The sequence below is a fragment of the Amblyomma maculatum genome, chromosome 5 (assembly GCF_055883805.1).
Source record: "Amblyomma maculatum isolate TAMU_Amacu chromosome 5, ASM5588380v1, whole genome shotgun sequence".
Lineage (NCBI taxonomy): Eukaryota > Metazoa > Arthropoda > Arachnida > Ixodida > Ixodidae > Amblyomma > Amblyomma maculatum.
The window spans coordinates 55,436,782-55,461,446 of record NC_139348.1 but is presented as its reverse complement, the minus strand read 5'-3'; the positions used below and the strand labels follow the sequence as shown (position 1 = coordinate 55,461,446).

At 46.1% G+C, this 24,665-nt stretch overlaps 1 protein-coding gene across 1 annotated transcript; it reads right to left on the bottom strand.

Annotated features, from left to right (window-relative positions):
- Positions 1 to 1,446: 1,446 nt before the first annotated feature.
- LOC146188346 (BEN domain-containing protein 5-like) lies at positions 1,447 to 22,903 on the bottom strand. Its single transcript, XM_084603095.1, has 7 exons — positions 22,812 to 22,903; positions 22,247 to 22,324; positions 17,237 to 17,308; positions 10,762 to 10,823; positions 9,204 to 9,426; positions 4,149 to 4,257; positions 1,447 to 1,540 (listed from the first exon to the last, which is right to left on the bottom strand). Exons 2-7 carry the CDS (start codon positions 22,284 to 22,286, stop codon positions 1,537 to 1,539), a joined length of 510 nt encoding a protein of 169 aa, XP_084459221.1. The 5' UTR covers positions 22,287 to 22,324; positions 22,812 to 22,903; the 3' UTR covers positions 1,447 to 1,536.
- Between the last annotated feature and the right edge of the window lie 1,762 nt (positions 22,904 to 24,665).

The following is a 24,665-nucleotide window of genomic DNA, read 5'->3' as shown; positions in this document are numbered from 1 at the left end:
AGACCGCGAGGAATGCTCAATAACACCATTCGAATTCTTAAACATAAACGGATCATTAAGCGGAATACCTCTAAGCTTTTTCTGCAGGAACCTAGACAAAGTGCCCTGCTAAGATGCGTTTTTTGTAACAATAACCCGAAACGGCATACAAGTTTTGTGCGTTTTTCCTAAATAAATAAACACAGTGATTTTTCATCAGCAGCGATGTTGCTCTTTTTCAAGGGCTCGAGGTTGAGTTCTCCACATAAAGCAATACCCTTTTTCTGTTTAGCTAGCAACACAGTTGTAGGATAAAGTTTTTGCTTATTGTCTTATGCCTTTATGTTTAAAAAAAGTTTTCGTCATCACAACAAAGCCACACTCTTTGTCCGTGGCCAACAGGGAAATATCTGCGTTTCAAGTAATTAACGGGGAATATAAGGGGGAGCTTTACATCAAGCGGGCTGCCCCTTTGTCGCAACAGTCTACTCCTTCTTCAATACATCGGTCCTTTTAATCTGAACTAAATTCTTGAATTTGACTTGGTGGCAATACATACTAATAATCGGCAGCGCGAATAGAGACGAGTGTTGTCTGGTTCTGTGTTGTCCGTTTCTATTGGCGCTGCAAATTATTAGTACGGCTGGTATTCTGAGGTGGCTGACAATGAACAGGAAGCGCACGGCGTCTTCTTTAGGCTCAACACAGACCTTTGGGCCAGGGCTTAGCACTGCTTCGATCCTTTCAGGCAAGAACGCCCGCCTATGCAGCTCACTTTGCTGGGTGCAGATTTCTAACACACTTGTGCTTCCTTCAAGATGCACAAATTTGAAAGGCATACATTGTACAGTGATGCTGTTATCCTTGCGTCGTCACGGGCAAGTGTTCGGAACAATGGTGCACATACCTGGCAAGACACGAGCCAAAAGGCGAAGCTGCGTAGGTCGTTCTGCAGATGCCTAATCTTTGTTCACAGCTCAGAGCGCAGGATCTTCATCATCCGTCTGGCATAACCCAGGCAAAATGCACTACAGGAATTTACGACAGATATTTTCTGTAGTGTGTCGTATTTTTGGCATGTCGTATTTGTGTTGTCTACCTTCTGTTGCAATTCTGTAGTCTGTCTTGTGTAGTGTGTCGCAGTTCTGTAGTCTGTCTTTTGTAGTGTGTCGCGATTCTGTAGTCTGTCTTCTGCTGTGTCGCGATTCTGTAGTCTGTCTTGTTCCGCGTCGTATTTCTGTAGTCTGTTTTGTGTCGCGTCGTATTTCTGTAGTCTGTCTCCTGTAGTGTCGTATTTCTGTAGTCTATCTTGTGCTGTACTGGTTAGTCCTACCGTCCCTGTCAAGGACGCTGTTGTCAATTAACATGCAGCTGTACAGCAGCAGTCTGGCTCCGAGCATTCCATTCACTCCCACTATGGTCAGGGAAAAAACAACTTACTTGGAGCATTAATCTACTAGATTTATTTGCCCATATATACAGCCAGGTTCCCTCCTTGCAGGTCCCTCTTCAATTCATCAGGTCCTTCTTGTACTGGGACTCCTTGTGCAGACAGTCCTAGCTGAAGAAAAAGTGACACTGTAAGCCCACAATAACCACATGTAAACTTTACAGAAGTCGCTAATTAGAGAAATATATACTTGTTAACTGTGATTCATTGCATTGTTTAAGATGGACAACCATGAGGGTTAGCTATCAATGGATGCTTGGTAGTGCAACCCCCCTTGCCATAACGAAACTGAAACACTTGACACAGGAAATGTGACAATAGCTAATGAGTAAGGAACGGCTAGGTGTCACCAGACACCGCCCCGATGCAATATTGTACAGCCAAACCTGGTTATATCGAACCCGGATATATGGAATTTTGGTTATATCGAACTCACGAAATATCCCCTTGAAAATCCCATGTAAAAGTATAGGAAATCCGCGTCATATATCGAACTCAATTTCACCGATCGTTTTATATACTGAACTCCCCACCACGCACTGGAAAGTGTGCCTTCCCCAAAGATGATCGCATCACCCTTGGCCTTTTGCTGCGTGACGTTTTCAAGCCACGCGCGGAAGGAATGAGAGGGGACAGTTCGGCGACGGCTGGTCTGGGCAGCGCCGTGCATCTGCACCAACACATGACGTTTGAAAGCCATGTGCGTGGGTGTGCCCATTCTTTTGCCGAGCTATCTCTAGCCTTCAGCACGCGCAACGCATGCGCCAAGCCAGCTCAGCCCGTTTTCAGACAGACGTCGGATGCTTTCTCCAGCGTGTGTTGCGAACCCTCTGCGTGCAGCGGCGCGGCGGCAGATGCAGACGTGGCTATGACACCTGCGGATGTTAAGCAGCAGCAGCTATCTGTTTTTTTTTCTTTCTTTTTTTCTTTTTCGAGAGTCATCCTTTCTTATTGTTGTGCTGTACGCGCGGCGTAGCGTAAGATATGGCGGCTGCAGACGTTAGGAAGCGGCAGGGTTTTTTTTTTTTTGCGGGGATGTTTTATTTTATTTCTTATAGTTTATCCTTGCATGTATGAATCAGCGAAAGCAGGCGGTCAGCTGCTGCGATCATGACGCCTGCCCCAAGCGCAGCGTAATAAATCAAACCAGGCTTGTGCAATCAAGCCATCACGGGCACTCTGCCAAGTTCGCTCCCCGTCACCGGAGGAGCTATCAAAAGATAAACGCACCCTGACGTTATCGCTGCGCAGAATCTTGGCGCGCTGCCAATGAGCTGTGGATGAGACGACCGAAACGGACTGCCGCCGCGGCGACACAGAAACCTTGTTTTGAGCTGCCGCGGTGGCTGGAGCGGCGAAAGGGACGCAGTTTCAACAAGTTCGAAAATTTTCGCTCTGTCGCTGCCGCTCGTCGCTGAGATCGCTCAGTCGCTTGCATGTGGCCGAGCTGGCCTTTACGTTTTCTTCAAATTCTCGGGTGCAAAAGTGGAGGGTGGGTTCATTATGCAAGTGGATTGATTACGCGACAAATACTGTATCGGTTTTTCGCATCGTAAGTGCTGTCACAAGCGATTTCTGTATATCGAACTATTTCGCCAATATATCTGGGTTCGACTGTATAAACGCATGTAAGGGCCACACCCGTGTGTGGGACTCACCCCATATTTCCCGAAGCAAATATGGGTGAGTTGTCTCAGGCAGCATGTCTGGCGCTGTAGTAATTTCAAATGACAGAGTCCGTGAATAAAGGAAAGATAGAGCATTGCATGCTGTGATGCGCTGATCGAGATATGTTAAAGCCCTACCGTGCGTAGGCAAAAACAAATATCCGCTGTAACCAAGAGTGCCAATGACGCTAGTCAATGTGCAAGAATTCACTGCGTAGAAAGCACGTCTTCACACCTGCTAAAAAATTAATCCATGCCATCTCAACAGTCAAACTTGTTTGCTCTACTACGTTCAAGGAAGCTGGTGAACAGTGCCGCTTCCGCCGGCGCTATGCGAAAGACACTCAACATCTGCCAGGCTCCTGACAGTCATCGGCTCTTGCACAGGAATCCCATTACCCGTACACTGGCTGCTTACATCTGACTGGTTGTGTGGTAGCTTCAGTGTTTTTTTTCCATAACAGCAGAAATGCTGCAACTGGTGTGCATCCTTATAGCAGTAAAGCAGCTCGCCAACTTCAATAACTCTGACTTGATGAAGTGCTTTATTGCCGAATGAGCGGGTCTCAAACCTTGCAGGAAGCTTATGCAGGCCCAGACCGAGGTGTATATTAAATAAATAAATGAACGCAATGCTAACGCGCGACTGAACTGCCTAGGAAAGCATACTATGGCAGCATTTAAATGTGTGTCATCCTACTTACTTCGTCATATGGGCGCTTCGGAGAGGTAGCGCCGCGGTATGTGCTCGCTGCCAATATCACTATACTAGGCAAAAGAAAAGAAATGACAGCGAAAACGTGCGGTGTATTCCAGGGCATGAGTATTCCATACAAAATTTAAGGAAATTTCATTTTAAACGAACCAAAGGACGAGGCACAGGGAAGAAGAGAACAGGACAAGGCTGACTACCAACTGAATGTTCCAACTCGCCCAGTCATCAACCTTAATTTGTTGCAAGGAAATGTAGCCAAGGTTACAAGGTATACGAGCACATGAGCTTACCCAATCTTTTCATGCACATAAGAATATTGCCTTGAATAGACACTTACCGGCGCAAGTCGCAGCACTTTTGTGCCAGATACCGGGTCACCTTCTTGTGCCGCTTCTCAAGCTCTTCACCCGAGCAGCCCCTCTTTTTTAAATATTGCCAGAAGGAATCTGCAGACAGGACAATAAGTAACGTATGTCAGTGTGGCTGAGTATAAAAATTATTACTCTGGGCTAATAGCTCTTGAAACGAAGCTTCACACATTTGTGTATAACACTATATTTACGATACACCCAACAAAACAAGAGAGAAAGGGAAGCCCTGCAGCATTTAAAACCGACTGACTTGCTACTCTGCATAGGCTTGGGAATTTTGGAAAAATGGAAGGTGAAGTACAGCCAATTGTACATCATACAAAAAATTCAGCCCCCGAATTTGAGGTAACAGGCATCAAAGTCTTACGTGACAAATGGGATAAAAATTTTATCACAAGGACAGAGTGCAGTGATGAAGAATGATGAGCAAGGTTGAGTGCTTTTCTAGAACACAACACCATATAAATAGTCTTAGTCAAATATTTAGGGGAATCCCCCAAGGTGGAGTAGATTTGTAATAAGGAAGTAATTGCTGATTGCATCCACCCAAGTGCAGCCATACAGCTACAAAGGAAAGCTATACAGCTTTCACAGAAACTTCGTAGTTAAAAAAAAATTCGTCCTGATGCGGGAATCGAGCCCAGCACCACCGTCTTTCCGGGGCAGTCGCTCTACCGACTGAGCTAACCAGGACAGTCAGCAGAGAGAGCGAATTGATCTATAACTCGAAGTGGGAATAGTGTTGGCCAAAAATTTAGGGGTGGATGCAATGAGTAATTACTTCCTTATTACACATAGTCAAATGAGCACACTGTGCGTCTATGCTGCCTTTAACAAGATAACTGCCAAATTCACCAACGTGCCTCGACTCGCCGCACTGTCTACACCCTGTGAAGTGGAGAAAACCGCTCCTACACTCAACTGAAATTCAAGAACGCGACTCAGCATTTCTTTTGGCAAGGAGCTCGTCAGGAACCTTTCTCCAACAATCACTTGAGGAAGTGTGAATGGTATATAAAGATGAGATTAGGGCAAAAAGTTAGGTGTGAAATAGCATGCCACTCTATTTAAATGTAAATTTTGTCAGGCTGTAACATTTCAAGAACCTCCACAAAGAACCACAGTGTTTGCAGTTTAGTAAAACCTCTTTTACATGCTGCATGACAAAAGCAGCAGTGAAATACTGCAAGAAATGCTTACACATCTGGCCAGCTTTGCTGCCAGTGATGTAGTGTCTGTGTAGGTGTTGAGAATAGTATGAAAAACCACCATTCAGATTTCTTGCGAAATTTCTTGCTTGCAGAGACCAGAGACAAAGCTGAAGATTGAAATTGCTGTCGGTTTATAGGGCCTGTAAGGTCGTCAACAGTGCATGTTTGCTTGGGTTTTTTTTTTGTGTGTATTTGTGTTTCCTCCCGTTTCGGGGAGCCGGCCCATGCGTTGCGCGGGTGGAGCAGCACCCGTACCCACAGAGGGGGGACCTTTTTCTTATTTTTTGGTTACTGTGTGAAATGTCACTGCGTGTGCGCGTTGTCTGTTTTATGTCTTTCTTGAGGGGCAGGGGGTTCCACGCGTTGAAAAGCGTTTGGCCGTTCTGTGTTCGGCCTGTTGGCGGACCTCGTCGAGTGCCTATTGGGTGTTCGTACATTTTCTTTCTTTGGTATGTGTAAGAGGCAGCCGTAAATCTCGTGTATGTCCTCGAGAGTGGCATGCCAGTGGTGGAAAGGCCAGGGTTGAGACACTTAGGCGAACTGTATCTCGGCTAAGGATTCCATGAAACTGTGAACGGCGGCAGTGGGACGCCAAGGACGTTTTCGCAGAAAAGTGAGACTGCACGAGAACGGCGAGTTGCGGGGGTAGCCTGGAAGTTGCAGCCTGAGCGAGGGAGAAGACGGACGATCTCCCGTACGCTCACTTGGGACAATGGACTGTCCTAAGCCGGAGGGCGACCCAACTCTTTTGTCTCTTCTGCTCTTTTTCGATTGTGTTGTACGTGTTCATCTGGCCAACCTTTACATGTTAACTAAAGAAGTTTGTTCATTTAGTTCGGCCCATTGGAAAAACTGTCTCGGCAAAGCAAGGAGACGGGACTATCAGCAACGAGAAGAAAAAAAAGGAACTTCAAGAAACAACTAAAGAAGTTTACTGGGCCTAAGATTCCAAAGTAATTCAAGCAACAAGGAATGCTATATTGAAGGGTACAGGACAGTTTTCGACCATCTGGTGTTGTGTAGGTTATGCCGCTTCTAGCATTTTGCTTCCATTTAAACGCGACTGCTACGGCTGGGATCGATCCAGCTTCTTTCAGGTCAGCAGGCAAGCACCGTACCACTGAGACACTGCAGCAGCAATAGTGAAATAGACTGCCCAAAAGTAAACAGCCCACTATGGTTGGACATCAGCTGGGAGCTCTAACTTAAAATGCACTTGAAAAGCCCGCTTCTCTAAGGGGGGATGAGGGTCTTAAACCTAACTTTTTAAGTTATGGCTAGAATCTCACAAAACTCTGCACTCTGCAAACAGATGTGGTTCGCTCCACTGAGTTCAAAAATGCAATCATAACTAAGCTGGTTGCCGTAGAAACAAAGTTTCTAAACAAAACCCAGAGCATATTTACTGAATTTCAGCTTTATTGAACTTTCTCATTGCATTTTGTTGTTTTTAATTATATGGATTGATAGCTAAACGCCTCCCATACCCAATGACATCCTTCATTTTCCTCAAAGGCACGTCGTCCTCACATACCATACCAGCGTAATGAACCCACCTTTTTCAAGAAAAATTGGTGACAGTTTTGGGGGTAAGGTTCATTATGTGGGCATATTTCTTTTTTGCGAGTCGCCCACTCTCCTATTAATCGGTCATCAATAAAAGCATGCGGTAAGCTGCGATTATGACACCTCGATTTTTTGCTTCAAAAGATGTTTGCTGCTTCATGCGTTCCAATGATTTGTGGCAGTGGACAGCGCCCACCGAGCCCGATCATGGCATGTACTGATACGGCCGGGCTGAATGCAGCGGAGAGTGCCATTGCATTCAGTCCGGCCATGGTCATGAAAACCAGCAGCTTGTGCAACCGCGAGTAGCTGCTAGCTTACCAGTCAAGGGCCCTGACACTGCCAAGCACCCCTCCCCCCCCCCTTTAGTACTAGAGCTTACTTCAAATGATATGCACTTAGATGATATCGCTGTGAAGCATCTTGGTACGTTGCCATGAAATGCTATATGGGCTACGACGGCAGAAAACGAAGAGATGCGCACTATAACTTTTTTTTAAATTCCCAGCGGCAAAAGTCGGTGGGTGATTCATGATGCGAGTGGGTTCATTATGAGAGTATTTACGGTAAATATATTTGTGGGAGGGGAGGGTGGAGGCTGTTCGAGGAAAATCTGCCCCTTGTACAAGTGAGCCATGAGCACAAAAGAGCAAAGGAAATAAGGAAACGATGGTTTGGTAATAATAATAAAGAGGTCGGGGGGAGGGGGGGGAGCATGTGTTAAGCTACGCTACCACACCGGTTGCCCTCTACACCCCGGGACACCACTGATAGCAATACAGCAGAGTGGTCAGTGAAAATGTATGGATTGCGAGATCCAAGCAACACTTCACACTGCAGGTGTCGAAACTACATCAACCGTCTCGTTTTCAGAGTTCACAGATGTGGACCACAAGTTGGAACTGTGCGCTGGCCTCACAGATGCAGAAATTATTCACCAAGTGCTTGTGGAGTCTGAGAGAGATGACGACTCACCTACAGCAGCGCAGCCGACACATGCTGAGCTGATGCAAGCGGTCGCATCCGTTTCGTCGGCTTACGGTGACACTACGACTCTCGCCGAAATTCAGGCGGACCCGTTAGCACGGAAACGGAGCGTGGTGCGGAAAAGCATTTATGACTTTTTCAGGCCTCAAAGTCAATAATAGGCAAATAATTGAGCTTTTTTGGTGCACACTTGTTTTTTCGGACATTTTCGCGGTTTGTTGAGAGTCCGGAAAATCAGTTATCGACTATATAGCCCACAGGAAAGTTTGAAAAAAATTAGTTTTTAAAAATAGAGTGAAAGTTACAAGCATTTTTTTTTCTGGAGGGGAGGGGGGGGAGGAGGAACAAGCGGTGGTCAACAATAACCCACATCCCAGAGCATAGTCTCTTTATTCTCCACGCCATTGATCACGCTTTGCTTAGCCAGCGGCTGTTGCGCATTTGACAGGTGCTATCTTACACTAGTCAACTCAGTTGCACAGTTGGCCTGCTTTGTGTTGGCACCATGAGTGCGATTCGGCAGCAGTCTTTCACATTGAAAGAGAAGCTAGAGATTATAGCCACTGCGGAAGAATCGGCAACAGAGCTGAAAAACAACATCGCCCATTTTTTAGCAGTTTAGGAACCGCGTCTCCCCTTAATAGTGCCATATAAAGCGCAGTGTGATGAACTAGAAAAAAAAACTAGAATTAAGGCATCGATCAGCTACAACTAAGCTCAGTGGCAGTGGAAGGTGCGCACATCAGAGGCTATACACAGTCATGCTCGCAGAACAATATCTTGCTATAAATTCCGTGCCAAATGAACTGAGGCCGTCACTCAGCCGTCGGCACACATTTCCCTGTATCCATAATGTTTACGGATTTATTTAATAGTTTTGTTTACAGATTGAACAAAATCCACACTGCTATGTCCAACAAATCTACATGCAAACTGGTGGTCTAGATAGTGTTGCTGCAACTTCGAGGTTCTCAATGAAAACCTGACACTTTTCCTTAACTTGAGGAGTAACTCGAGTGGAGGCTGGCTTCTGAAATACAAAACAGACCTCGAGAGCTACTCGGAGTAGAATTTAGAGTACAGGTGTGTTTATATCAGCAGCATAGGACCTAATATACAAAGCAATGAATCGCATTGTAAACAAAACAAAAACTATAGGATACTTGGTACGAACTGATAATAAAATGCATGGAGTTGAAAGTAGATTTACTAGAATACACGGTGCACTATAGGCTAGACCAACTGTTTTTGGCTTACCTGACACTGAAGCCACCTTCATGGGGGAGAGTGGTGGGTACGTCTTCGTCGCCCCCTTAGAAATAGCGTTGTTGGACAGTGTGCCTGTGAGACTTCTCTCTGCCAGCACCTCACTGCCCCACAGGCAGACTGCCAACTGCTTACAGAAGGTGCAGTCCATGGGCGAATTTTGTAGTCGCTCCCTTGTGCCACTGCTGAGATAATTCCCATGACCGACATGGACCTGAAGAACAGATAAGAGCATAGTGAAAATGGTTTGTAACATTGTCTTAAATGCCAGAACTCATCTGACCTACAACTCCTGTATAACGAGCATACCTGTGTTTGTGTCCTATAAGGTAAAGCGAAAAGAGTGTAGAAATGTATGAAGATAGAAATTACAATTTTTATTGCGAAAGCAATACTACTCTAGGTTTCGAGCCTTCAGCGTAACACGCCCGGTAGCCACGTCACACCCCACGTCACACACGGGCTGGCAGGAGCTGCCAACTTTGGTCTCTGATTTCTCATGGGACGGTTATGTCAGAATCAGCCTGCTAGGACCCTGGCATTCACGTTATCCCTATAGGCCACTAAGGCACGTCCATACGGCTTGGTTAGAGCGGGGCTTGAGGAAGAAGAAAAAGAGAACTCTCAGTTACCTGCAACTAATGCTTTCACTCAATATTTGATTCAGCAGCGTTGAATCCTTGTAATTTTTTATTCGATTTCTCAGTAACAGCAGAGTCCTTCAATGCTCACTCTCATGAAATTCATCTGTAACGCTATGGGAGGGCTTGTCTCATGGCTGCTGCACCGCAATGCTGCTGGGCAGTGAAGGGCACCAGTAGAGCTGAACACTGTTGCAACCAAGGAGCAAGCCCATTAGCTGTTCATTTGACAATCAATTTGCTGTTTACTATACTTTCCATTCAGGTAATGTAACTGATGTACACATGAGACCACATCAAGCACATTTTTACGTATCTACATGCATAAGAGGAGCGACCGATGAAACTTTTGCTGGTCCCCTGCCCTCATGCAATGAAATGAAGCTGGTGAGGGAGACGAAGCGGGCATTAGTGGGGCAAGAACAGGTGGGTTCCCCTTTGCCTTGAAATATGTGTGCATTTTTGGAGAACATTTAATATTTTCAGACCCAAATAACCAGCACCAGCCCCCTTCCTTGATGCATAGACAAAAATAGTAGTACTATTTGCAAGTGATTTCAATGATTACGGGGATGGATTCAGAATTTCACACCTGGCGTTGGCTGCGGTAAGGTATTGCATATAACATAGTACTTGTGTACTATAGCCCACACGAAAGTTGAAAAAGTTAGTTCTTAAAAATGGAGTGCAGGTTATATGCAAATCTTTTTTTTTGGGGGGGGGGGTGAAGAAGGCGATGGTCGACTATAACCCACATGGCGAAAGCAATGAACTACACTCTTTGCCTTGACATTAAAAATTTCAATGCTTCTGAAGGCTGACTTTATAGTATGCCCTAAGAAAGAATCTTTTTCTTCCCCTTCACAGACAGCAAAGTAGAAGATGAAGAAACTGGCAATACTGCTTACCTCTCCTACATCATTCAGGTCCCCAACAGTTGTGTCGATTTCCCGTGCTGCAGGCTCAAGAGCTGAACAAAAATAGGAAAAATCATAAAAAAATATTCTTTTATGGGCTGAAAAGACTGCATCATTAAGTGCTACATCATTTGATCCACTACATAGCAGGCACTCATTTGCATCGGTTTATGCTTACATTCACATGGTGGTAATAGCGATCTGGAAGACAGTGAAAGGCTTTCAACAGAATTCTCTAGCAGGCTGAGTGTGCGCACAGTTAAAACGCACTAAAGAGCATTCTGGAAAACTTTCTTCTCGCTTTGATTTTTTGGGCTACCATGCATAAAAAGCTTTCATGACTGACAACAGCTAATTGAGCCCACGGAAATTAAAATACCTGAGGACTCTGCTTTCCATAAAGCTCTGGCCACAGGGGGATGTGCTCCACTGCCTGCTCCAGTGGAAGAGCAGGCTTCCCTTCTTTACTTGTGATGCATCACTCATCATGCTTCCCCTTTCTCAAAGTCCTATGTCTGCCCCACTTCCCAGTTTTGCAATTCCACCACATCCATGGATCGAGATTTTTTTGTGTGACCTGTGGGACACCATCGTGCTTTGTTGAAATGTTGTTTGGATTGCGAGAGCATATATTACACATATTTTCACCGATTACTCAGCTGTATTGCTATCAGTGGTTTCCTGGGGTGTAAAGGGCAACCGGTGTGGTAGCGTAGCTTAACACAAGCCCCCCCTTCTTGACCCTCTTTATTATTATTATTACCAAACCATCGTTTCCTTATTTCCTTTGCTTCATTTGCTCTTTTGTGCTCATCGCTCACTTCTACCAGGGGGAGATTTTTTTCCAACAGCCTTCACCCTCCTCTCCCACAAATATATTTACCCTAAATACTCGCGTAATGAACCCACTCGCATCAGGAACCCACGACCGACTTTTGCCGCTGAGAATTAAAAAAGAGGCTGTAGTGCGCATCTCTTCGTTTCCCCACTCGCGGTTGCACAAGCTGCTGGTTTTCATGATCATGGCCGGTGCTGCGAACTGCTAAATGCTTCGGCAGCGCCACGTGTGCCCGCCTCCGCTCTGCTCGTCATCACCAAGCGTCACGGCAGCCTCTGCTTGCAGCTTTCCTTTCGTTCTTCTTTTTTCTTTGGCTTTGTATAAAAACCCAAGCCACACAATAAACCGAGTTCTTTCTGCCCCAGCCATCAGTCTCGTTGGGCTCTAACGGGTTCGCCGCCGCCGACCCATTGGCAGGCGAACGCCGGCCGCTGGCGTTTGCAACAGTGGCGACGAGGATTCCCATAACACAAGGGTCTGTCGATAGTATCCAGGCCTCGGACCTTCCTGCAGCCATGGGCCACCACCTGCCTGAGTTCGACGACGTGAAAGATAAGGGGCAATCGTACCTCGTCAAAGTTGAAGCCTATTTCGAAGCTAACCAAGTAACCGACGATGCCAAGAAAAGAGCCTTGCTAGTCGTCGCGCTTGGGTCAAGAACCATTGATATTCTTTGCGGACAAGTCGCCCCACAGAAGCCAAACTCTTTGAGCTATCAGTCAGTAGTAGACGAGTTAAGCAAGTACTACGACCCTACGCCGAACGAGATTTCCGAAAGCTTCAAGTTCTTTCACCGGCAACAGCACGAAGGGGAGTCAGTACAAGATTTTATTGTCGAAATACGACGAATTGCTCAGAACTGCAACTTTGCAACAATGCTCGACAGGATGTTGAGAGACCGCATCGTATGTGGCGTCCGTTCGAAGAACTTGCAAAAACAATTGCAAGCAAAAAAAAGATCTTACCTTAGCTGAAGCGACAGCACTTGCGATAGCATTCGAGCATGCAGAGCTTGATCCGCAGAAGATAAGCCACGAAGAAGCCTCCTCTGACTTGCTAGCATTAAAGATGCCGCGGCGTTGGCGCGCGAAGCGGAACGCGAGTGACAAGCAGTGCGAGCGTTGTGGAAACAGCGGTCATGATAATGCCGCCTGCTCGATGCGTCACCGACGCTGTTACAGTTGTGGCACACAAGGCCACTTGGCTCGAATGTGCCGAAAGGAAAGAAACCATTCGCTGAACGTCACAGCGCATACAGAGAGCGATAGCGAAACTAGTGCAGCCCAGCTATGGTCAGTGACTACAAACGAACTGTTGGTGCCACCAAACTTTCAACTGGAATGGCATCAAGCTGTTAATGGATGTAGATACCGGATCGCCAGTGTGTGTCATTCCTAGGACAACCTACGAAGCACACAGTAATCAATGGCCAGAGTTGCAGAAACCGACGATTAAATTGTCTTGCTATCTGGGGAGACTGCCGGTACTCGGAGTGTTGCCTATGCGGGTGCGCTATAAGACTGCAGCTGTCGATTGCAACCTCATCGTCTTAGATAGCGAAGGACCCCTACTTTGTGGCCGGGATTTGCTGCAGAAACTCGAAACCAAAGAAGCAGCTGTGCTACATGTTCTGCGTTCGCCACAGGACCGCAGCTTGACCCCTGCTGTACAGACTGCCGTTCTGGGGGACTACGCAGACTTATTCACGGAGGCCCTGGGAAGCATGACAGGTCCACCAGTGCACCTGCAGGTCAAGCCACAAGCACAGCCGAAGTTCTGCAAGGCAAGAAAAGTACCTTACGCTCTACGCGATAAAGTTTCAGAGGAATTGGACAGGCTTGTGGCAGCTGGCATAATATCACCGGTCACTCACGCGGAATGGGCCACACCTATTGTACCAGTTCTCAAGAAAGATGGGCGAGTGCGCATATGTGGAGATTTTAAGGTTACGCTGATTTTAGTGTGTGAAATGGAACAGTTACCGCTGCCAGTTATAGATGATATTTTTGCTCAGTTGGGAGGAGGGCAGCGACTCAGCGTATTGGACTTGAGGGATGCCTACAATCAGATTGAGCTAGACGAAGAATCCCGCCAGTTGGCCGTAATCAACACCCACAAAGGGTTGTTTTGTTTCAATCGCTTGCCTTTTGGAATTGCTTCTGCACCGGCCATATTCCAGAGGCGTATCGAAACTGTTCTGCAAGGCTTGCCCGGGGTACAAGCATACCTCGATGACGTTCTGATTGCGGAAAACCACGATGGCGAAAGCAATCACCTCAGGGCGGTTCTTCAGCGCTTTCGTGAGCATCGCATCAAGCTGCGTGCTGACAAGTGTCAATTGCACGAGACGTCTGTCACTTATCTCGGTCACCGTATTGATGCGGACGGACTGCATCCGACTGAAAAATCTGTTGATGCCATCAAATCAGCCCCCTCCCCCCAAAATGTGAGCGAGCTGCGCTCGTTTCTGGGCATGGTAACGTTCTACAAGTTTTTGCCTGACATGGCTACGTTGCTAGCCCCCCTGTACCGGTTGCTCGAAAAGGGTGTTAAGTGGGTGTGGAGCTCTAAGGAAGAAGATGCATTTTCCTCAGCGAAGGAGGCGCTGTCCACGGCCCCGGTGCTCACGCACTTCGACCCGAAACAAGAGCTATTTTTAGAATGCGATGCATCACCCTATGGTGTTGGGGCCACGCTTTCCCATCGCATAGATGGCGAACATCGTGCGATTGGATTTCGCTCGCGCTCGTTAAACGCCGCTGAAAGGAATTATTCTCACATTGAGCGGGAGGCCCTGGCTTTAGTTTTCGGCGTGCAGCGTTTTCGAGACTATCTACTCGGGCGGGAGTTCACGCTCATTACAGACCATAAGCCCTTGTTGGGTCTCCTAAAGCATGAAGGCAAACGTCCATCATGGCAGCTGCTGGAATACAAAGATGGGCCATTCTGCTTGGCGCATACAAGTATAAGTTACAGTACAAGCCTGGTAAGCACATTTTCGTCGCGGATGCCTTAAGCCGCCTACCGCTACCATCTCAGCAGGTTCCCGAGGATTCGGAGGACGAGGCAGAGTACGTGTTGACCTTGGACGCCTGGGACCAGCCTGCCGTGCCCCTAAAGGAGTTGCAAGTGCTCACGCAAGCAGACGCAGTGCTCTCGAAGGTATGTAGGTGTGTCTTGGAGGGTTGGCCAAGGCACTTGGTTATGGAAGGGAGGGAGATGGCGGAATACTCGAAAAGGCGACACGAGCTGTCCGTTAGTCAGAACCTGCTCTACTGGGGCCCCCGTGTTGTGATTCCGGTAGCAGCCAGAGGAAGATTTTTGAAGTTATTACACGCAGCACACCAAGGGGCTTCTTCCATGAAAACCGTTGCGCGGTCTACTTTCTGGTGGCCCAGTCTCGACACAGATATTAAACGGGTGGCTGCTGGGTGTCAAACCTGCGTTCAAGCGCTTCCAATGCCGCCTACCCACGCACCTGTTAGCTGGCCAGAGACGCAGGAAAGATGGTCGCGGTTGCACATTGATTTTGCGGGACCTATTCAAAACAAGATGATCCTGGTCATTGTAGACTCGCATAGCAAGTGGATTGAGGCCATACCCCTATCCAACGCCACTTCCTGCACCACAGTCAAGGCCCTCCGGACAATTTTCAGTCAGTTTGGTCTACCCAGCACAGTTGTCTCTGACAATGGGACGCCTTTTATCGGTTGGGAATTTGCCCAATTCATGGAGCGGAACGGCGTGACACACATTCGAACACCGCCGTATCACCCACAAAGCAATGGTTTGGCTGAACGCGCTGTACGAACCATTAAAGATGGACTTAAAAGGTGCTCAGAAGGGGATATAACGAAGGCCCTGGCAAGAATATTGTGCAGCTATAGAAGCACGCCGCTACCCTCAGGGCGCTCGCCATCCGAAATGTTGCTCGGGTACAAATTGCGCACGAGACTAGATATGTGCTTCCCGCCCAGGTGCAAGACAGTCGACCAAGCCCAGTCACGGGAAGACGCCGGCTGGAGCTTTGCCCCAGGAGATCCGGTATACATCCGCAACTATAGCAGCGGCGAGAAATGGACGCCGGGCAAGGTCAAGGAAACCACGGGCTCGCGTGTCGTGAAAGTGGAGACAGACAACGGGGTTGTTCACCGTCACATGGACCAGCTCCGCAGAAGAAGCACCGATGCACCCATTGCTGCTTCAACTCCCCCTGCTTGCCCTGGAGTACCTGCGGATCACTCAGACGTGGAGCTGGAGAGAACGGAGGCTCCCACAGCCAGCGACATCGAGGGTCCGGTGCTGCGGCGGTCAACACGTGTCAGGAGGCCCGTAGTAAGATATGGATTCCAAGAAAAGGGGGATGCTGCGAACTGCTAAATGCTTCGCCAGCGCCACGTGTGCCCGTTTCCGCTCTGCTCGTCATCACCAAGCGTCACGGCAGCCTCTGCTTGCAGCTTTCCTTTCGTTCTTCTTTTTTCTTTGGCTTGCTAAAAAAACCCAAGCCACACAATAAACCGAGTTCTTTCTGCCCCAGCCATCAGTCTCGTTGGGCTCTAACGGGTTCGCCGACCCGTTGGCAAACGAACGCCGGCCGCTGGGGTTTGCAACAGCCGGACTGAATGCAATGGCACTCTCCGCTGCATTCAGTCCGGCCGTGTCAGTACACGCCATGATCGGGCTCGGTGGGCGCTGTCCACTGCCATAAATATTGGAACGCATGAAGCAGCAAACACCTTTTGAAGCGAAAAATCATAATAATAATAATAATAATAATAATAAATCAAGGTGTTGTAATTGCAGCTGACTGCGTGCTTTCATTGATGACTGATAAAAGAGCGGACGACTCTAAAAAAAAAATCCCACATAATGAACCCTACCCCCCAAATCTGTCATCAATTTTTCTTGACAAAGGTGGGTTGATTACGCTAGTAAATACGGTATATCTTGCACAAGCTGGAAAGGAGAGGGTATGATGCATATATTTCTGAAAGAGGCGCACTTGTGAAGAAATAAACTACGTGGTTTTTGACGGACAAGATGTTCTGGATTGCTGCGCTAAAAATAAAGGGGCGTATAAAAACCACAAAAAAATGCAGATTTGAGTCTAGAAACACTTGGACAGATAGTCGCACAAATAGCTGAAATGTGCATTGAGCCGCCGCCAATGAGTACTCCTTGAGGCGAGCATAAATCGTTTGTGTCTGAATCATTTATCAGAAAGATGAATTGTGCCTTTTTTGAAACCTCCATGACACACGCCACAAAACTTAAAGTTTTCGAATTTGACGAGCATTTTTGCACTGTGTATGAGAGCACATCAATGAGACAACCAAAAATGATGCAGCGAAGACGTCCCTTGAATGCCCAAGAGGTCACCTTTCAAGTCGGAACATGTTCTGAAGGTTGCCCACAAGACCACAACATCCAATCAGAAGTAAACCTGCTTGCAGTCATTGATCTTGGTATTCAGAGAAACCACACTTCAAATTATATATTTGATTTCTATTTCCAAGGCATTAATACTGGTTTGGAAAGCATGGAATAAATTCACCCAAAAACAGCTGTTTAACATATTTCTAAGCTCTATTTCAAGTTTCCTTCAGCACATTATGAGCAGAAACATACCTTTCGACCGTCTTGCTCCCTGCTGTGGGCAGGACTTGGCAGCAAAAGGAGCTTCGCACCCCGGGATGTTAACTGTTCATGGAGAAAAATGACACATTAGCCTGAGCACTGAAATATCTTACACACAAAAGAACTTTTCAAATGAGGAGCAGTAGCACAGCATTCCTACACTTTGTCAGAGTAATACGATAATCTTAAAAGTGACAGAACACTTCACATGGCCTCAATATTACCCGCCAGTGTGGCAAGAATTATTCATGGCCTGTCAAGCCAACAAATGTTTTCACTATAAAACAAGCCATCAATGTATATTGTGCACCTGACGCCCCTTAATAAAGACGCAGTGATGTGATTGGCTCAGATCACTTTGACGCAGCCAAAGGAGCCTTCTGGCACAGATATACAAAAACATTTTCCAGTGCATAAGTTGCATTTTTTAGACTTTTTGTCATGTGCAACTAATATAAAATGAAAAATGGCATGACACCATAAATCATATTTTGTTCCAAGTAGAGTGAGAATTGATTGATTGATAAACTTTATTGGGGGAAATTGGGGTTAGGGGTAGTGAGCTCGTTATTTTGAACCTCATAAATTAAAATTTATAGATAATCCGAACTGCATGACATGGTCTGCGCAAGCTTCAAAGGAGTCAATGCAAAGCATAGACCATTCATGTGAGCCTGAATGAATGAATTTGAAAGGATCTATACACCCCTGAATCTGGGCTGCCTGCACATGAGAAAACCAAGGAATTTTGGCAATATGTGGGTGCAAACATAACGAGGCATAAAGAAAAAGAAGAGACTGGATGTGCACCATTCTTATAACTCGTTTACTGGAAAAGAGCACATTGGTTTAAATCTAGTGACGCAATCAAAGACAAAAATGATTTTATTATATTTAAACAAATGTGCTCTTTGTCAATAAACCAGCTGTGAGAACGGTGTATGTCCGGTGTTTTCTTTTCCTTTGTGCCTTGTTATGTTTGCACTCATATATTCCCATTATGAACAACCTCCACTAGCTCCACCTACCTTACTAAACCAAGAAATGCTCTCGCGAGGCTGTACTGTTACTTTGGAGGTATGAAGAAGGCAAATATGCCAGGGGGAGCTCGGAGCGAAAGACGAAGTGAATCGGCTCCGCACTCGCAGGACGTACCTGGAACTCGGACCGTGGAATTTCACCTCTACCGGCTCAGTTAGGCTAGCCCCAGTCACCAACATCCTGACAGATCTGGTGGAGGTGAGGTCCGATATCCCATACCCCTCCGCTAAGCAGGAGTGCTAGTCATATATTCGAGGAAATGCCTGCTCACCGCACCAGCCGCAAGCAACGAGGCCTACCACCCAAGCTTTCCCCATCGGCCATGACTATCGGCAGCCACGACATCGTTGCAATACAGACCGTTTACAGAGAGTAGTTCCACTCTCCTTAACAGGTGGAGCCACTGGGACAGCTGTCATTGCTGGCCTTCGGAACGCATTTGCGTGCAGTGCAAAGTGCTGCTGCGCATCTTGTGTAAGAATGCCGGCTGACTGTTAAACACCACTGCTTTGATGCAGGTGTCATCTGTATTGTCGAAGTATTCTGCGAGGAAGTAGAGATAATGACCCTGTTGTTTATTGGCGGAATAACAGACTATACTTTCTACATAAGGTGCACATCATGGCCTAGACCACCGTTTTTCTCGGAGGTCTATCACGAGTTCATATTCCTTTCTGGGACAAGAAAGTGCCTGTTAATTGTAGAGAAAGACTATACCTGACGCACCAGCTCATTTTAGCACCAGCAGTACCCATAACAACGCAAGACCGACCCTGACGTTTTCAGAGTAGTTGTATATTGCGTCTTTGCACTGCTGCCACGATATTTTCGCAGGGCATTAAGAGGTACCTTGACGTGGCTATTAACATCTATGCATTTATAAGAATTGATTGTGCAGAGAAGGAAACTCAGTATGGGCATATCACTGAATCTGCTTACTTTAATTAATTAAGTACTGTTCCCAGAGATTTGCGGGATCGAATCCCGGCCTCGGCAGCTGCTTTTTCCTGGAGCCAAAAACTCAGGAGCCCGTGTGCTGTGCAATATCAGTGCACATTAAAGAACCGCAGGGGATGAGAATTTCCGCAGTCCTCCACTCATAACCTGAGTCACTTTGGGTTATTAATGAAGAAAAAAAGCTAACAGTTGGCGAGGCCAAGGAAAGCATTGGGGATTGTACTTTACGTCCTTTCTTTTTTTACTTCGGTAATCGCATAAATTAGTAATGTAATCGGTTTAGGCGAAAAATAAACACAAAGTAGAAGGAAAAACAACATACCGATGGTGGGAACCGAGCCCACGACCTCCGAATATAGCGTCCGGTGCTCTTCCAACTGAGCTACATCGGCCGCTGTCCCACCTGCTACTTTCATGGGTACTAATGTTGCCTGTATACGAACCTTGAGAGTGTTCACCAGCGCCACCCTCAACCACAGCGGTGGACGTGGAACGTCCTGTGTTACCGCCAGCGTCACGTAGAACGTGATCTAGAGCGAGGGCGGAAGCTGTGCTAGAACCCTCTTACGCTACCTATGGCTTCAAGACTGCCAGAGCCGAGACTCCCCTAAGCTACAAGCAGATAAATGAAGGGGAAAGAAGGGTGCTCGTCATAATACATGAAGGAAAAAAACTAATAGTCGGCGAGGCCAAGGAAAGCATTGGGGATTGTACTTTACATCCTTTTTTTTTTACTTCGGTAATCGCATAAGTTAGTAATGTAATCGGTTTAGGCGAAAAATAAACACAAAGTAGAAGGAAAAACAACATACCGATGGTGGGAACCGAGCCCACGACCTCCGAATATAGCGTCCGGTGCTCTTCCAACTGAGCTACATCGGCCGCTGTCCCACCTGCTACTTTCTTGGGTATTAATGTTGCCTGTATACGAACCTTGAGAGTGTTCACCAGCGCTACCCTCAACCATAGCGGTGGACGTGGAACGTCCTGTGTTACCGCCAGCGTCACGTATAACGTGATCTAGAGCGAGGGCGGAAGCTGTGCTAGAACCCTCTTACGCTACCTATGGCTTCAAGACTGCCAGAGCCGAGACCCCCCTAAGCTACAAGCAGATAAATGAAGGGGAAAGAAGGGTGCTCGTCATAATACATGAAGGAAAAAAACTAATAGTCGGCAAGGCCAAGGAAAGCATTGGGGATTGTACTTTACATCCTTTTTCTTTTTTACTTCGGTAATCGCATAAATTAGTAATGTAATCGGTTTAGGCGAAAAATAAACACAAAGTAGAAGGAAAAACGTACCGATGGTGGGAACCGAGCCCACGACCTCCGAATATAGCGTCTGGTGCTCTTCCAACTGAGCTACATCGGCCGCTGTCCCACCTGCTACTTTCTTGGGTATTAATGTTGCCTGTATACGAACCTTGAGTGTTCACCAGCGCCACCCTTAACCATAGCGGTGGACGTAGAACGTGATCTAGAGCGAGGGCGGAAGCTGTGCTATAACCCTCTTACACTACCTATGGCTTCAAGACTGCCAGAGCCTCACAAACCAAACCAAGCTTAGACAAGCACTGCTGCAATACATGCAATAACTGCTGCTTGTATAAAACTAATGCATGGGTTAATGATAAATTTACCATAATAAGGTTTCTGATATCCCCGCTTGCTTGGGCTGCCTACTGTGGGTTCTGAATTAATGTGCAGTTTCCAGTCACTTTTGCCCGAGCACAGGTGAACACCACTGAGTGCAAAGCAGACGGCCGACGGGTTTGTCGAAACGTTCTAGCCAATGCAGACAGTTAGGAGGACGCAGAAAGTGAACTACGTGGTTAAATTAAACATTTCTTAGCACCTACACATACTATTGGCATTCACATGAAATTTTTTGGCTGTCTACAAGCTCACTGCCCCCAGAGATAGCGGGTACGTCGCTCCGTGCCGCTGAGTACCAGTGCGCCGGAAGCCATCAAACCAGAATGCCGGTGATGGCGAAAGGGTCACGTGATCAAATATGGCAGCGCCCATGCACTCGCACTGTAAAGGGTCTATACAAGCACAGTGATGGTTGAGGGTGGAAATCACATGCGTCGTAGCATCTTGCTGTGCCACAATGTAGATTTCCCCCGCATCTGTCCACGTAGCATTTTCATTCTTACAGCGTACCGAAACTTTCTGTATGTCACTCGCTGCTCCTTGTTTCTGCGGTAAAGCCTCCTCACCTGCAATGCCACATGCGAGGAAGCACAAGTGGAACCATTTTGGACTATGAAAGAAGCCGTAGATAACTGCCATTGTGGAGGAGTTCTGTTTGCACCACTTCCAGTGGCTAGCACGAAATGAAACATTAAATGGAACTGTGAGAGACTGTTGTTGTGAAGTAGTGTTTGCCTTGAAAAGAGACAACAGTTGCCTAGGTCTCACAAAACAAATTGCTAATGTGTAAACAAATTTCAGCAGTCTTGTGGAGCCATTCAATAACTCAACATTCAGATGATTCAGATTTTTTTCCACTCGCTTGAAGACCTAATAAACAACATTTTACTCTGATTGCCTCTTCATTGCCCACCACTTTGACCAGAAGCGGATATACCAATCCTGAACAGCATTTTTTCCCCTGAATACTGCTTTCTGTTTCATGAATTGCTATTATGGATGACCTGCTTGATGGGTAATTTCGCCTGGGAACCAAGGTGTACAACAAACGAGGCGCGATTGTATGAACAAATACAGTAATTTCAATGAGAATATCTACCTGACAATAGTCAGTGACAAAACCATTCATTTCAAGAAGAATCAATCTGGCTTGGCTGCACTCCACTTAGTACAATAGCAGCGGCTGGATGGCAGTGAAGTGATGAAGTTATGTACATTTCACACTGCTTCAAAAGGACAATAAAGCATTAACATTAAAAATAAAATAGCAGCAAGGCTGCAGTTAAAAATTCTGCACTAAGGTGAACAGCACAATGTCTGACATGCAAAAAGCACAAAAAGTTGGTACCTGTTGGCTGTGGCAGTATCACAGTTGGTCCAGCTTGCATGGGACTGCTGATTGTGGTCCCAGATGGATGGGTGGGAACTGAAAATTTGTTGAGTTCATAAAACATTTCATTTTTAGTGAAAGTAAAAACTTCATTCTATTCCTAAAAGCTTCGTTCAGTTTATGGAAAAACAATCTGGCTAGGCTGGACCCTGTTCAGAACAGCAGCAGTAATGTAGTCTTTGTCAAAAGGGTAGATAGAGCCCAAGAGGTCTGCTTCTGGATCACTTCGTGCACCTTGTATGTACTTCAAGTGTTCTGAATCTCTAACGGTAAGAAGAGGTTTTGTCTTACTCTCTCTGATGAAGACCTCTACTAAAGCTATTTTAGTGCCACTATAAGCCTCAAAAGCCAAGCCCTTGGGCTCCACACTTTTGACAAAGGCTGTACATTTCAAGCTACTTAGTGTGGACAAGTTAGAGCTGTAACACAAAATTCTTAAAATTGCAGCAAGGCTACATTTAATAACAATTCTGCACTAAGGTGAAGAAAACAAGAGAATCTGAAATGCATACAAAGTTGATACCTGATGGTTCCAGCTTGAGTGCAGCAGATGGAGCCTGCGGAAGATTGTCGCTGCTAGTGGTGCTTTCAGTTGTCCCAGAAGCATACCCGGGCACTGAAAATTTGATGCGCACATAAAGAGCATTTCATTTCTAGTGAATATAACATCTTTTAAATGCTATTTATTTTAAAATAACTTTGTGCAACTAGACTTCGTTTACTTCATGTTCTGCCTGGTTTAGCACTATCTGTATCTAAACTGTGCCTTCCATCCAACGGTGTTATTTAGCCCCCCCCCCCCCTCCTCCCTCCCTTTTCTGTATCAGTAAATTAAAATGGAACTGACAAATGTATTTTAAGTACCCAATTTTTCCAGTGGAATGGAAGACTTACACCTCTATTACTAGGTTCCTTGAACACCACTTTAGTTCACTGTCACTACTTCAACTGAATAGCAGTAAGTGGCATTAAACAGCAATGCCAACAGCCATTGCGATCTGAACTGCACACCAGTTTGAAGTTAATGGCCTGAGATAAACAGGTCAATTGATATTATTGAGGCCAATGAAGCCATCACACTGGCCACTGTTTTTTTTTAATTTAAAGGTGCAAAATCACAAGCTCACACGCAAGAAAAGAACCGGATAGAGCACCTTGTGTGTGTGCATATGGTTTTGGTGCCTTTAAATTTAAAATGAACAGGCACCAACTAGCCCAACAAGAAGTTCTCTTTACTCTAACCAAATCAAGTGATAGGTCGCCACCATAACTAGTACAAATCCTAATCTACATCTTTCACTAATCGAATGAGCGCAAACACTCAATCTGGCACCTAAAGAATGACAGCTGAGCAGTGTAGTTAAACATGCTTCTACTGGATCAACTTCACATTGTGTGATGTTCAGCCATGGCATACACAGAGCACAAAATTTAAGCATAAATCTCAATTGAATGAAATAAAGCATGGAATGAATATTTAAAGTAAACAATACCAGAGTTCGAGCATTTTTTCATAAATTGCCTGCACACAGCTTAATCATGTGACCCAGAGGTTGAACAGTTTTGCTGACTGTGTAGAGCAACTGCAGAAAAATGATGTCCAGCCCATCATTTGGAAAGCAACTGCCAGTCAATTGCATGGTACCTAAAACTGCTTTCGTAACAGAGGTATCAACTGCATGGTACCTAAAACTGCTTTCGTAACAGAGGTATTAATTTTTAAGGCTCTAAATAATACAAAGAAACACTGCAAAAGATTTAGCGATACTGTTGATATGCATTGCAATTCTAGGAACCACTCTCAGAAAGTGCAACTACAGCTTATCAGATTATAACTACATGCCAGCAAAATTTATGTGCTAAATTTAATGTGACCTGTCAGATAGTAATTAGATGGATTTAGTAAAGAGCAACATCCATTTGGGTACCCATGCTTGAAATTGTTATGGTACAGTGACGTATGCCTTAGTGGATCATGGGCACTGCTTTATCCAAATCACATAAAGAACTGCAATGCCACCTAGCCCTAAAACCTCAATGCATTGTTTTGACAATGTGAATAGACCACAGCTTTGCATTGAAATGTGCACTGGAGAAGCGGTTATCTATGACACAAGAAAATATTGAGTCTGCGGTGCACAAATCAGCAATATCTCGCAGAGCTGCGGCCACATGGTCGGGCACATCAATAATGCTAAGCATCCAGGTAGAACGAAAGGAAGAAGATGGTTTGCACGGTACGAAGAACTGAACACGGGTAAATAGGGTGCGCCTCAGTTCGCAGATGAGCCAATGTTTCGACAAGTGGACTTGTCTTCCTCTGGGCAAAGCGATCAACTGGCAGGCGTTTAAATACACTTTTGCTTCCGAAGAAGAA

Bases quoted from the DNA above. Each gene is read 5' to 3' on its own strand.
- LOC146188346 (XM_084603095.1), bottom strand. From the start codon at position 22,286: ATGCAAGCTGGACCAACTGTGATACTGCCACAGCCAACAG. The intron at 10,824-17,236 runs GTATGTTTCTGC...ATTTTTGTTCAG, and splicing joins GGGAGCAAGACGGTCGAAAG to CTCTTGAGCCTGCAGCACGG. The intron at 9,427-10,761 runs GTAAGCAGTATT...TCTGTTCTTCAG, and splicing joins ACCTGAATGATGTAGGAGAG to GTCCATGTCGGTCATGGGAA.